The 13,315-nt window shown below is 33.4% G+C and overlaps 1 protein-coding gene across 1 annotated transcript in view; it reads right to left on the bottom strand.

Annotated features, from left to right (window-relative positions):
* Positions 1 to 13,315, bottom strand: part of DNAJC1 (DnaJ heat shock protein family (Hsp40) member C1) — a 223,175-nt gene that overhangs the window by 131,753 nt on the left and 78,107 nt on the right. The window contains exons 2-5 of the mRNA XM_032243903.1: positions 9,769 to 9,870; positions 9,218 to 9,264; positions 1,098 to 1,263; positions 121 to 218 (exon numbers count right to left, since the gene is read on the bottom strand). Of these exons, the coding sequence (XP_032099794.1) occupies positions 121 to 218; positions 1,098 to 1,263; positions 9,218 to 9,264; positions 9,769 to 9,870 (413 nt within the window). The remainder of the gene's footprint in view (positions 1 to 120; positions 219 to 1,097; positions 1,264 to 9,217; positions 9,265 to 9,768; positions 9,871 to 13,315) is intronic.

Here is a 13,315-nt window from a genome sequence, read left to right as displayed (position 1 = left end):
TATAAGCCTACCACAGATATAAATGAGAGCACATGCAAACAGACATATATATGAAGTTGAATCATATTAAAAATGTATTTTAAAAGTTTCAAATTATAAAGTATTTTTATATGCTCTCACCTTTCATTTTTTTCTGAAGCACCAAGTTTTGATACATCCACACTCTTGCCGCCTGTCTTTTTTTTCTTTTCCCTCTTTTTTCTACTTAGCAGTTCATCCTTAATGTGGAAAGAATTATGGTTACAGGTTATCATTAACATGTACACTTCAAATGTTATCTATACTCTTCTGTGAAGGGTAAACATTATAGAGGAACATTTATGCAAATGTATGTAGGGTCCAACATGATTAAGTAAAATCATCAATCTTTGACAATAACTGTTGCCATGGTATCCAGGCCTTAAACACACATGAAGTTCAGCACTGTCAGTCATGTGCATCTCCATAGCAATCAAAGTTTTCTAAGAAGAGAAAGCATTCAACTCACTTTTTCTCATTCATCCAACTTTAATAATGTCACTTCAAAAGGAATGAGTAAACAGATGCTAATTCATGAATACTGATAAATATGTTTGATTATCTTTAACATACAAATAAAAACCCATAAAAGAACAAACTATAGAGTAGCATATTAGACCAAAAAAAGTGTAATAATTTTTTTAACCAATTAATCTTTGAAGTTAGAATATTATATTCATTTTCAATTTTATTTATTTACCTAAAGTATTTTAAAAGTAAACATTCATTACATAAGAGCCTGTGACACAAAAAAATCTAAAATCAATCTTACATAAAAAATATTTCTATTTGGAAGATGACAATTAAAACATAGCTCTACTCTCTGATTTCCAGCTAGATATTTGGGCTTTCATAAAGTTTTGTAACAAACTCAAGTGCCACAATTTTTAAAGAAGGATATTTTCTTATTTCATGGGTTCTTCTTGACTTAGAAATATGTCAAACGTTAAACATTAAGTATAAAACTATTAGAATGAGAAATATAAAGAGAGAAATAGAAATTTTCATCAGTTAAAAATGTCCGAAATTCCATATAAAATTAAGGAGGCCAGTTGATTTGATTTATTACTAATACTTACCAGTTGTTTTTCCAGGTAGATTGACCAAACCACAGCATAATGACCCACTGTGAGAATAATGAACAAGAGTAATGCCAGCTCAGCATTGCTCATTTTTCTCACCCGCCTGTAGTAGAATACAGGCTGTCGCCAATCTGGAAGTCCATTGATCAGAATATCATCATACCTACAGTAGCAAATATAACAGTTTTTCATGGGGAGTTTAAAAAAAACAACAACTTTATTTGTGCCTATATTACAAAGAAGAAAAAGAAAATAATTTATCCAAAATAGATAATGTTTATGTATCTTACCAGCATTACAATGTCTAGTAAATTCAAAGCACTGTAGATAGCTCTAGTCACTGACACTCTTGAAAAAAGTGCACAGTAATATACTGTGGATACCAGATCTCATGTTTTTACAGCACCCAAAGATGTGACTCCTACAGTGATACCCATACTAAAGGAGCTACATGTAGTCTACCTGTTTACTAGTCTATAGTAAAGACTCTACCATTGAAGTCAGCACCAGAAAGAAGGATCTCAATGAAAGAAACATTAAGATAAGAGCTGTTTGTTACCGTGAATTACATATTAATTGAATCAAACTCAGAATTAAGTTTCTAGTCAGTGCTTTTACTTCTACCCCTATATTATGGTGGCTTAAGGTTGAAATAATTTATACACATGATTTTATCAAAGCTTTTTAATGAGATAAAAGCATATAAAATTGAGCACCTTTTAATTTTGTATTGCTACATTCCTTTAGAAAACAAAAAAAACCTCCCAAATTAGAAAGAGATGTGAAAACAACCACTGTTTATGTTAGATTTCTCAATAAAACTGTTTATTTATAAACATTAAGTGGCAATTTCCTTATTTTCTGGCTTTTGCTGGAAGAGAAGAAATTAACAAGTAAAAGCTTTCCTAGTCCTTTAAAAAGCTGATGCATTTTAAATCAGCTTTCTTGGTACTATCAGGATAAAAAAGTTACTTTAAAATAAATTTTCAACTGAATTTAAATTTCTTATCAGACAATCATTGAACAAATATCTCTGAGGTTAAAAATAAGGAGTAACATTTATGATTGTAAAGCTCAAAATGGTCACACACAAAAACTGTGTGTTCAACACACACAACCTGTTAATCTTAATTGAACACAACTCATTAAATATTCTAATCACACTATTTCCAGAATTAAATCTTCACTGAAAGGCCTAATTTGGTGCAACACATTGACCAAAATATTTTAATTAAAAATATTCTGAGTTAGTCGCAGGCCTAATTACAGGAATAGAAATAGGGCCTATATTGTCAGGCAGGTCAGTAGAACTCAGTAGTAGGTTTTTCTCAAGTAAATTGACCGATCTAGGAATAATAGCGCAGCTGCTAAACTGCCAGTCTTGACATGTAAATCAATTTAAATGCAACAACTGCAGTAGCTACTTTGATAGTTATTAAATCGATACCTTGGAGATATGCTAAAAAAAATAAAGCGGAGGATTTATTACAGGCAACTTCTTTTTCTTTAGTAGAAAAACATTAGATATAATGCAAAATATATTTTATTAGCAAAACTAGAAAACCTGACTTTTTGATTAACTTGGGTTATTAAAAATACTATCAAATTGGAATAACCAATGTTGAACGCAAAGGACATTAATTAGTACTAAACTCTTAAAAAGCAAATTGTGTAATATACAAGAGTCTAAAAATTAATATATGGTTTTACAGTAGCTGGACTAGAAAAACTTGAGGTTAAATATTCTTTTTCAATATTTAAAGAAATTCTTGAATATTAACATCCAGATATAATAATGACTTCATAAAAAACTATCATTCATGTTATCAAAAATTTATGTTTCTATCTTATATTTATGTTAATAAATATTTTATTTAATAACATAAATAATTTATGTTAATCTATTTTAAGTTAGAAATGTATAGGTAAAACGGTTTCAAGCGCTCTAACATAAGATTACAACATTCAAATGAAGTCCAATCAATTTTAAGTCTTGAATCTATTCTCAATCCATATTCTACTTCAGATCTGTTACAGGAAAAAAAAGGTGAATGCAAAAATCATTATTTTCAGCAAACCTCTCCCATGAAATAATTTCATGTAAAAAGCATAGTTATTGATAAAGAACATCTAAGAAAATGGAGACAATTCCTTAATAGCACTCTTAAGTATTAAATTTGTTTTGGATATAACTATAGCAGAAAAGAAAACAGTTGAACTCATAGCTAAGAATCTCATATCAAATATTTTATCACCATCATAACTGAAAGTGCTATGTGTCTGTTAACCACTACTATTTTCTACCCTGTGCATAAATTGTATTTAGTGCACAAATTCAAGATAGCAAAACCTCATGCACTGAACACATTAAACAAAACTAGATATTTACTAGTTCATGTCTGTCACTCTAAACAACAGTCTCTAAGGATTAAGCTTAGAATCAATGCTCTATTGATTTTACTATCAATGAACATTATGGCTCACACGACTGGCCATTTTAAGGAAAGATAGCTTCCATTATAGTTCCCTTTTTAGAATATATGCTTTTAAAAGATAAATCACTGCTTTCCTGATGAAACATTGAAAATACATTTCTGAAAATACACACAGACACTATTCTCATAAGTTACTTAAGAAGAAATATTGTGTTGACAACACATAAAATTTATAACACCACTTTATTAGGCTTTTCTATATTTAAACATATAATACTGTTAAAATGCTCTGTATTTGGGATTCATATAAACTGTTCTCAATTATTTATTAAAGCCAGATTAAAAATGTACAAATGTTTAAATGTGCTGTAAGATAAAAGAAATAGACCTCTATGATAAAAAATATCACTAATGCTAAAAATCATAGGGAACTATAATGGCATTTTCTTGGAAATCAAAACATTAATTGATCAATTCCACACATCCAACATATGGCCTAATGTATGCTTATTTCACTTGATTTTTCTTAAAATACACATCATGAACATAAAATAATGGTTACATAATCATTAGTGAGTTTCATACTATAATCTTCAATTCATCAAATATATTTAGGCCAATATAAATACTGGAAAACAAATTTTTTTTGAAGTTACCAGCAGAAAAATATATGGAAATTTAAAATGTTACCACCTTTTGAAATGTAAAATAGTGATTATGTAACTAAAATAAAAAATCTATATATTATGAAAATGAATATTTAAATAATTCTAGCATGTGCCTAAATTATGAATTTTCCATATTACAAAGCTTGAATTTTTAGTTTAAAACAATACTAACATAATTTCCATTTAGGTCACATTTTAACTTTGAATAAAAACTACTTGTACAAAGATTATAAACAGAAAACAAGTCTAAATTAATTGCTCTCACTCTTCTTTCAAAAAAAAAATATATATATGCCAAAAATTGTGGTACACTGCACTTTATTTAGGAAAGGTGCTAAAATAAATTTCCTATTCTTAGACTAATGTTTATTTTGATTCGAACACACCTGTGATCAAATTTACAATAACTAGTTAATGAATTTATAAAAGTTTAATAGATTAAGGCTGAGATAACTATACTTTTAACTGCATTTGTAAATAAAGCTTTATTTAGTAAACTAAAAAACACATTCAACTTGTGTAACTATAGTAACATGAAATAGACAAAATATTTTAAAGTTGTATAACTGGGTTAGCAAAATAAGACTGGTTAAAAATTCGTAATAGATTTTAAACAAAAGTAGGTATGTTAATATTACTAAAGCACAATCTAGTATATAAATGTAATGACTGGTACTCAGTATTTTACCTCAACTAATGTTCAGGGCACTCATAAGAATCGTTGAAACATAGCTGTGCTACTGGTTTCCCCAAACAAGTTAGCTAAGGAGTTTAGAGAAGGCTGCTAAGCTAGGCTTTCTTATAATAACCAGGAAAACCTGTTATAGGTATGCTTTAATAATGACAGTAAGGCCGGGTACAGTGGCTCATGCCTGTAATTCCAGCACTTTGGGAGGCTGAGGTGTGTGGGTCACCTGAGGTCAGGAGTTCGAGACCAGCCTGACCAACAGGTAAAATCCCATCTCTATTAAAAATACAAAAACTACCCAGGCAGGCACCTGTAGTTTCAGCTACTTGGGAGGGTGAAACAGGAGAACTGGTTGAACCCAGGAGGCAGAGGTTGCAGTGAGCTGAGATCATACCACTGAACTCCAGCCAGGGCAATAGGGCAAGACTCCATTTCAAAATAAATAAATAAATAAATAATGACAGTGATTGGGTCTGAGAAATGCATCATTAGGCAAATTGTTAGGTGAGTTCCTCATTGTATGAACATCATGGTGTACTTACACAAACCTGTGTGGTATAGCTTCTATACACTTAGACTATATGGTATTAACTATTGCTTCTAGGCTATAAACCTGTATAGCATGTTACTGTACTGAATACTATAGGCAACTGTAACACAGTGGTAAACATTTGTATATCTAAACACAGAAAAGGTACAGTAAAAATACAGTATTATAATCTTATGGAGCTAGTATTATCTTTTTTGTTGTTGCTGTTGTTGTTGCTGTTTTAGAGATGGGGTCTCACTCTGTCATTCAGGCTGGAGTAAAGTGGCACGATCATGACTCACTGCAGCCTTGACCTCCCAGGCTCAAGCAATCTTCCTATCTCAGCTTCCAAAGTAGCAGAGACTACAGGCACACAACATCACACCCGGCTGATGTTTCTTAAGTTTTTGTAGAGATAGGGTCTTGCTATGTTGCCAGTGTTGGTCTCAAACTCCTGGGCTCAAGCCATCCTCCCACCTCAGCCTCCCAAAGTGTTAGGATTACAAGTGTGAGCCACTGCGCCTGGCTGGCATTGTATATGTAGTCCCTCATTGAATGAAATGCCATTATGCAGTACATGACTGTATTTTCATGCTATAGTCTATATTCTTGGGGAGAAAAAGGCTTAAAAGTTTATTCATAATTGCACTCCTAGGAATCTACCCAAGAGAAATGAAAACACATGTCCATCTGAAGATTTTTGTGAATGTTCATAGAAGCCTTGGTCATCATAGCCCCGAAGTGGAAACAATCCACATGTCCATCAATTGGTGAATAGATAAACATGAGCGGTATATCCATACAATGGAATCATGGTTCAGCAATAAAAAAGAATGAACTACTGTTATATGATACAATACAGATGAATCTCAAAAACCTTATGTTAATAAAAGCCAGATACAAAAAAATTATATATTGCATGACTGCATTTATAGGAAATGTCCAGAAAGGACAAATTTATGTACACACTAAATAGATCAGTAATTGCCTGGAGCTGGAGATCAGGGAGGGGGACTACTGCAAATAGGCTTAAGGCTTTTTTGAAACGATGTAAATGTTCTAAAACTGGACTGTGCTGATGGTTTGTACAACTCTGTAAATAAACTAAAAAGCATTTAACTGTACACTTAAGTGACTTTTATTGCATGTAAATTATACCCAAATAAGGATGTTAAAAAAATCAAATAAAACTGGCCTTTCCTTTCTTTTTCTCTTTTTTTCTTTTGAGATAGGGTCTTGCTCTGTTGCCCAAGCTGGGTGTAGTAGCACCATTAGGGGAAGTTGCAGAGAGCCCTAATGGCACTACTACAATCCTCCCACCTTAGCCTCCTGAGTAGCTGAGACTACAGGCACGAGCCACCACATCAGGCTAACTTTTGTATTTTTTGTAGAGATGAGGTTTCTTCATATTGCCTAGGCTGGTTTCAAGCTCCTGAGTTCAAGGGATCTGCCCTCCCCAGCCTCCCAAAGTGCTAGAATTACAGATGTGAGTCAGTGTACCCAACCAGCTTTTCCTTTTTTTTTTTAAAAAAAGCTATTCGGTTTGTTAATTTATCTATTTTACTGCTATTCCCTTTTCCAGCAAAATTCAAATAATACATCTGATTTCAGAGAAAACACAATTATATAAAAGGGAAATAAATAGGAAACATGTCTATGACAGTTTCCCAAATCACCAATTCCTGGAAGGTTACACATTTAAAAGCATTATTTAATAAATATTTGTAGCAAATAATTGTGATACCAAAAAGCATTTTAAATATCAACATGTAGATAATCTTCTTTTAGAAGATAATGCTGACTGTGCTCTTTTTTTTCCTAAAGGAATTATAAACATTAAGTAATTGTCTGCAGAAATGTCTGTCTCCTATATGTTTAAATACTCATAGGTCACCTGGCCTCAGGCACAAGCTTCAGAGGAGTGATTTTTAGCTTGATTAGTTAAGACTTTTGCCTCAAGGAAAACCAGCTACCAAAGAGTTACTTGTGCCTCAAGGGGTATAAATACTACAGCTGTTTGTGTAACTGTCAGATTCATTTTTTCCACCAACTCTCTAAAATAAATGAGAGAGCTAATCCTAAAGAGATGATGTTATTTATTAATAGATGATTCCATGTTAATGATGAAACAATTTATATGTAAGAAGTGATTTGTTTTGAAAAGATAGAAATAATTTTGGTAACTGAAAGAAATTATTACAAAGTTCACTGACTTTTAAGATAACAACAAACAAAAAGAAAAAAACCTCAAGCCAAAGATGTTAGAAGACTAAATAAAGCTACCTTTACAGGCACATTCTTGATACGTGAAATAAAACTAGGGGCTCACAGAGAAACCAACTAGAAAATATGCACAGAATGACCAAAACTTCTTTCAACAGACTTCTCGGACTCTTTCAACACTATGGATTATCTCAAACCAGAGGAATGTCTGCTATGGTATCTGGACCAATGCCAGCCCTTGTTATAAAGCGAAGAACACTTTTAAGAGAAGATCTTGAATCCTTGTGCTGTGTAATCTGACAAACAGAGGTATTCAGATTAAATGGTTAAGAAGATGGGAATCAAGACTGGTAGCTAACATTTTAGCATACAGACTAATTCCAGATAATACATTTGAGGAAAGATTCAGAATGTAACATAGCATAATTTATTGAGTTGTCTGAAGATGTATTAACCCCTATTGAGAGAAACAGATATTTAGTCTGGCTTTTGCTTAAATCTCAGATACCTAGGTATTGTTTTGTTTTGTTTTTTAAAGGTACTCTTATACTGTAGAACAACATTTTCAAATTTTGGATTGTGGTCCCCTAGTGTCTCATGAAATCCATTTAGTGAACGACAGCCAGCATTGTTTAAAAATAAATAAAAAACACCAAAAGACTAGTCTAGCCTTGAATAGAAAATAGTCTATTTCACAAGCAGTAAGTAGTATTTTGGGAAACTTTTGTTTTAGTTGTGTGTGTGTGTGTGTGTGTGTGTGTGTGTGTGTGTGTGTGTTGTGGTCTGACTTAAAAAACTTAGAAGCCTGCTGAAATGATGTCTACATCCCATACATTCTTTAAGAGTAGAGGAAAGAGGTCCCTGTGTAATCTCTTAAGTCACTGTCATTATAAACTACTACATAAATATATTGCCACTCCTCTGAAAGGGGCACAGAGAAGTCTTACTGTGAGGGGCTGCCTCCACTGTGAAGCTTAACCCTGAACACAGAATCACCAGAGCAGGGTAAAGGAAGGGAAGAAAGCAAAAGAAATAGAAGAAGGAGGCAAATTTTTCTTCTACTCCTATCTTCTACAGGGTTATAAGAGCTTATATAATTGGGTTTATTATTTTGAGAGTGAGAAAACATCAAGAAAGGGTACCAACCTTGACTATCACTAACAGTCTAATTCAAACATTTAAGGAATGGCGGTGGGGGTAAGAAGCACCGAGCCCCACGCACAGATAGGAACTATTACTGATATATGGGAAAGAATGGACATTTATTTGAATTCAGGGAGTATTTGTATTTCCCAAGGCATAAACATTCATGTTAAAAATCTTATTAAGGAAGCCAGGACTTGCTAACATTATGACTCATAACCCTGAAGCTTGTAAGTATCGAATCAATCTATTGAATACTTTCAATAAAATTAACTCTGCTTCAAACACACATTTTTAAAAGACTGCATTTCTTGGAAGGAACAAAAATAAAATACTAACGTAATGATAAAATGTTTAAGGAGACTTAATTCTTTATAAACTGTTGCATGAAATGATAACATCTTAATTCAAAAGCAGAAATGAACACTCACCTCTGCCTTCGTTCGTCATCCTTTAAAACTTCATAAATGGCCACCAACTAAAATAAAAGCATTACTTTAAAATAAATATACTCTCAACTACAAGAAATCACATAGGAGGGTGAAGGTACTACAATACACATGCAGAAAATCCTGTGTGCCCATATATACAATAAACAGATGCAATCTCAATTATGAGTAACACTTCATGTTTTGGTAGTACCTTAAGAGGTTAAAACTGCTTGATATCACAATAAATCGTTGTGACAGTTATAAAAGTAATACTTATCTTAAAGTGTGCATTTTAAAAGCAAAAGCTGTAATTTAGAGAAGAAAATTATGACATTTATGACCCTCCAAGAATTTAGAGATGCTAATAATACAAAATGGTAAAAATATATTTTGTAGAAACTTGAATAAAAACATATATAATACTATATTTTTAAACTAGTACCTCATTTTCCAATGAAAATATTCCACATATAAGTGAATATTTCTACCAACAACATATTAATATATTTGTCACACACACAAATATATATATAATAGCATATTTCACTTACTTGTCTAAACTGAGTTTCTGCATTTTCATCTTTATTCTTGTCTGGATGTAAAGTTAGTGAAAGCTTACGATATGCTTTTCTGATGTCTGCAGATGAAGCATCCTGGAGGTGGTAGGGGGAGGGGAAAATACAAAGCAAACTTTGTCAGAAAAAGAAATTCCCAGAACCTTGTTAAGATCTGAGAAGACAGCCAACCAAGTGCAGGACCCCAGGCAATGTAATTTGAGCAATCAGTCTAACAACCAGGCTATGCAACCAGCCTGACCCACATGACTGAACAATTATTCAATCTAATTTGGCTCTCCTCTTAACTTTTCATTACCATACAGTCATTTAAAGAAGACAGTATTTGGCCAAACTTTTCAAACACTTGCCTTCCTAAAATTAACCAATAAATCTTTTTCAGTAATTAAGAGATCAAAAAGAAACAAATTAAAAATTAATACATCTGCGTGCCTTCAAAGAACCTCTTTATTTATTGGCAAATGTTAAAGCCAATTTCTGAATCCCAGGCTAACCATATGGTTTCTTTATTGTTATTTATATTGAATTTATCATCTTAGCAACAACCTATGGAATCTCACTTTCACATGTCAAAAAGCATGCCTATCTGAAGGGAGTTAAATTTGCATTTACCAAAAATTATTATAATTAGAAAGAGTTAAATATACCGTACTTATCATTTACTTAGTACGTTAAAGGGTGTTTTCAATGTTTTCTAGCCTCCTCAGTCTGGTTTGTAAAAATAAATTTGCCAAATATTTATATATTACTAGTATAGTTTAAATACATTTAAAAGACAACCATAGTTCAATACTTAGATTAAGTGGATGTTAAAATTACATTTTATGTAATCCTGTATGCACAGGTAAAATCAGACAACATCATTTCTACAAGGCCAGTATAAAATGCATAATAATAACAAAGAATACACTGTCAAGTAGAGTTTAAAAGGAGGGGGAGGGAGAGCAGGGGGAGGAGCGGAAGGGGGTGGGGGGCTAGCCGAGGGATAGCATTAGGAGAAATACCTAACGTAGATGACAGGGTGATAGATGCAGCCAACCACCATGGCACATGTACACCTATGTAACAAACCTGCATGCTCTGCACATGTGCCCCAGAGCTTAAAGTATAACAGTAAAAGAAACAAAAAAAAAAAAACCCTTTTTCTGAGACAGTCTGATTCTGTCATTTAGGCTGGAGTGCAGTGGCACAATCTCAGCTCACTGTAACCTCCACCTCCTGGGTCCAAGTGATTTTCATGCCTCAGCCTCCAGAGTAGCTGGAATTATAGGCATATGTTATCACACCCAGCTAATTTTTGTATTTTTAGTAGAGATAGGATTTCCCCATGTTGGTCAGGCTGGTTTCGAACTCCTGACCTCAAGTGATCCAACCACCTCGGCCTCCTGAAGTGCTTAGGATTACAGGTGTGAGCCAGCGCACCTGGCTGGGGTTTAAAACTTGATCTGTATTAAACTTAAAATATATTCAAATAACATATTCATATTGGGCAAAATGACAGTAAAGCTGCTTATTAAGTGTCTCTCATTTGATAGCAGGCACTCTAATTAATTCCAAAAACTACTAAGAAATTCAATGATGAAACACCAAACCAAACCAATACAAAAAATCTATATATCTCGGATTAAATATTATCAATAGTTTTTACAGAGAGTTTGAGAGAGACAAAGTGAGACTATAATTAGTCTGTCAGGCTTCTCTTTGTAAACCATTAGTTTTATTGCCAGTTGGGGCTTGTTGCTCCAGACTAGGATGTGAGTAAATACTAAGTGTGAGTATTTTTGTGACTTGTGGAAGGCTGCGGAGTTATAAAATTACTAAAGTACTGCAGCTTACAGCGTTGTAATTTTCATTCTTATGTACTTAATAAAATCGATACATTCCCTACATAGACTACAGAAAACGTGGTAGAAACAAATGATTATTTAATGAAAATTGGTGATGAATCCTTTTGTTAAGAAAAGACGTCGTGTCAAATGAATAACCAATCTCTAATTGGGATTTTAATTTTAGATTTTATTAAATTGGGATATATCAAATTATTCCACAGGTAGGTTTCATATAAAATAAGAGCTATATATTTTCTTCTATTATAAAATTAATACATGCTCACTATGGAACATTTCTTACTTTAAAATAAAAACAACTAATAGTCACCTAAGGCATTTCCCTGCTTCCAGTCTTGCCATTCTGATCCCTCAATCCTCCATTTTTCTGCCACCATATGTATCCCAAATGTAAATGTGGTTGGACCGCTCTCCTACTTTAAATCCTTGAGCAGCTACCAGGTGCCTATGTCACCTGCTTTTTCTAATTTTTTTTAGCCTTATCTCCCAACCTCTTGGCTCATCCTCCTGGTCCCCCAGATCAGGACGGGGAATACATTTCACCAACCTTATGTTGTTTCCCCCAGCTACTGATACAGACAGCTCTCTTCTGTCTAACAAACAATAATACACAAATACTGCCTATCTTCCTCTTGAGAATCTATCCAGTAATTTCACCAATAAACTCTACGTTAAGTCGCTACAGGTGAAAAACATGAAGAGTTTCTTATTTACAAAGACATGCTCTAGACAAGTTGTACTTCAAACTAGCTTATGTATTTATTTAATAGTAGGTACTCAATGAATTCAAACCCAGAAAATGTTGCTTCAGAATCAGATCCCTTTATGTTGGCTGTTTAGCTTCAGATTTGGGCTGAGTAACTTCCCAGTGAGATACAGTTTTGGGAAGGCAGTGAGAACAACTGTTACATTCTTGACCTGATAAACTATATGCAACATGTCCACATAACTACAATGTGAATATGTTCCATTGGAGTTTTAATGGTAAATAGCCTGGTATGTATTGTCTTCTTTAATACATTTGACATCACACTTTTATTATAGGCCTGAATGTTAGAACACTCATCTCCCATATTCACTGGATTAGACATTTTATCTCTCCAGCTTGCAGAGAAATTTTTTTGATAGCACATGAGTGAATTGGCTATCTTTAATTCTTTTCATATTAGATCTACCGTATTCATATGCTAGAATTCTTTTCCTTCTAAATGTGATATGGCTCTTTGGCAAGCTAAACATGAACTATTCTAACAGTCAGGAGACCTCTATAAGGAAGAGACTTATCTTTTGGAAAAAAAACAAAACAAAAAAACAACTCTGAGGCTGGGTATGGTGGCCCATGCCTATAATCCCAGCATTTTGGAAGGCTGAGGTAGGCAGATCACTTGGGCCCAAGAGTTTGAGACAAGCCTGGGCAACATGCAAAAACCCCATCTGTGCAAAAAATTAAAAAAATTAGCTGGGTGTGGTGGCATGCGCCTGTAATACCAGCTACTAGGGAGGCTGAGGTGGGGGTGTTACTTGAGCCCAGGAAGTCGAGGCTGCAGTGAGCTGTGACTGCACCACTGCACTCCAGTCTGGGCAACACAGTGAAATCCTGTCTCCAAAACAACAACAACAACAACAACAACAAACTCTGAAAATTAATATAAGCTTATCAAAATGGAAATAATGCA

The sequence above is a fragment of the Sapajus apella genome, unplaced genomic scaffold, assembly GCF_009761245.1.
Source record: "Sapajus apella isolate SASKATOON/1434 unplaced genomic scaffold, GSC_monkey_1.0 scaffold53, whole genome shotgun sequence".
Taxonomy (NCBI): domain Eukaryota; kingdom Metazoa; phylum Chordata; class Mammalia; order Primates; family Cebidae; genus Sapajus; species Sapajus apella.
The sequence above is the reverse complement of the archived record's forward strand: the minus strand, read 5'-3'. Positions and strand labels throughout refer to the sequence as shown.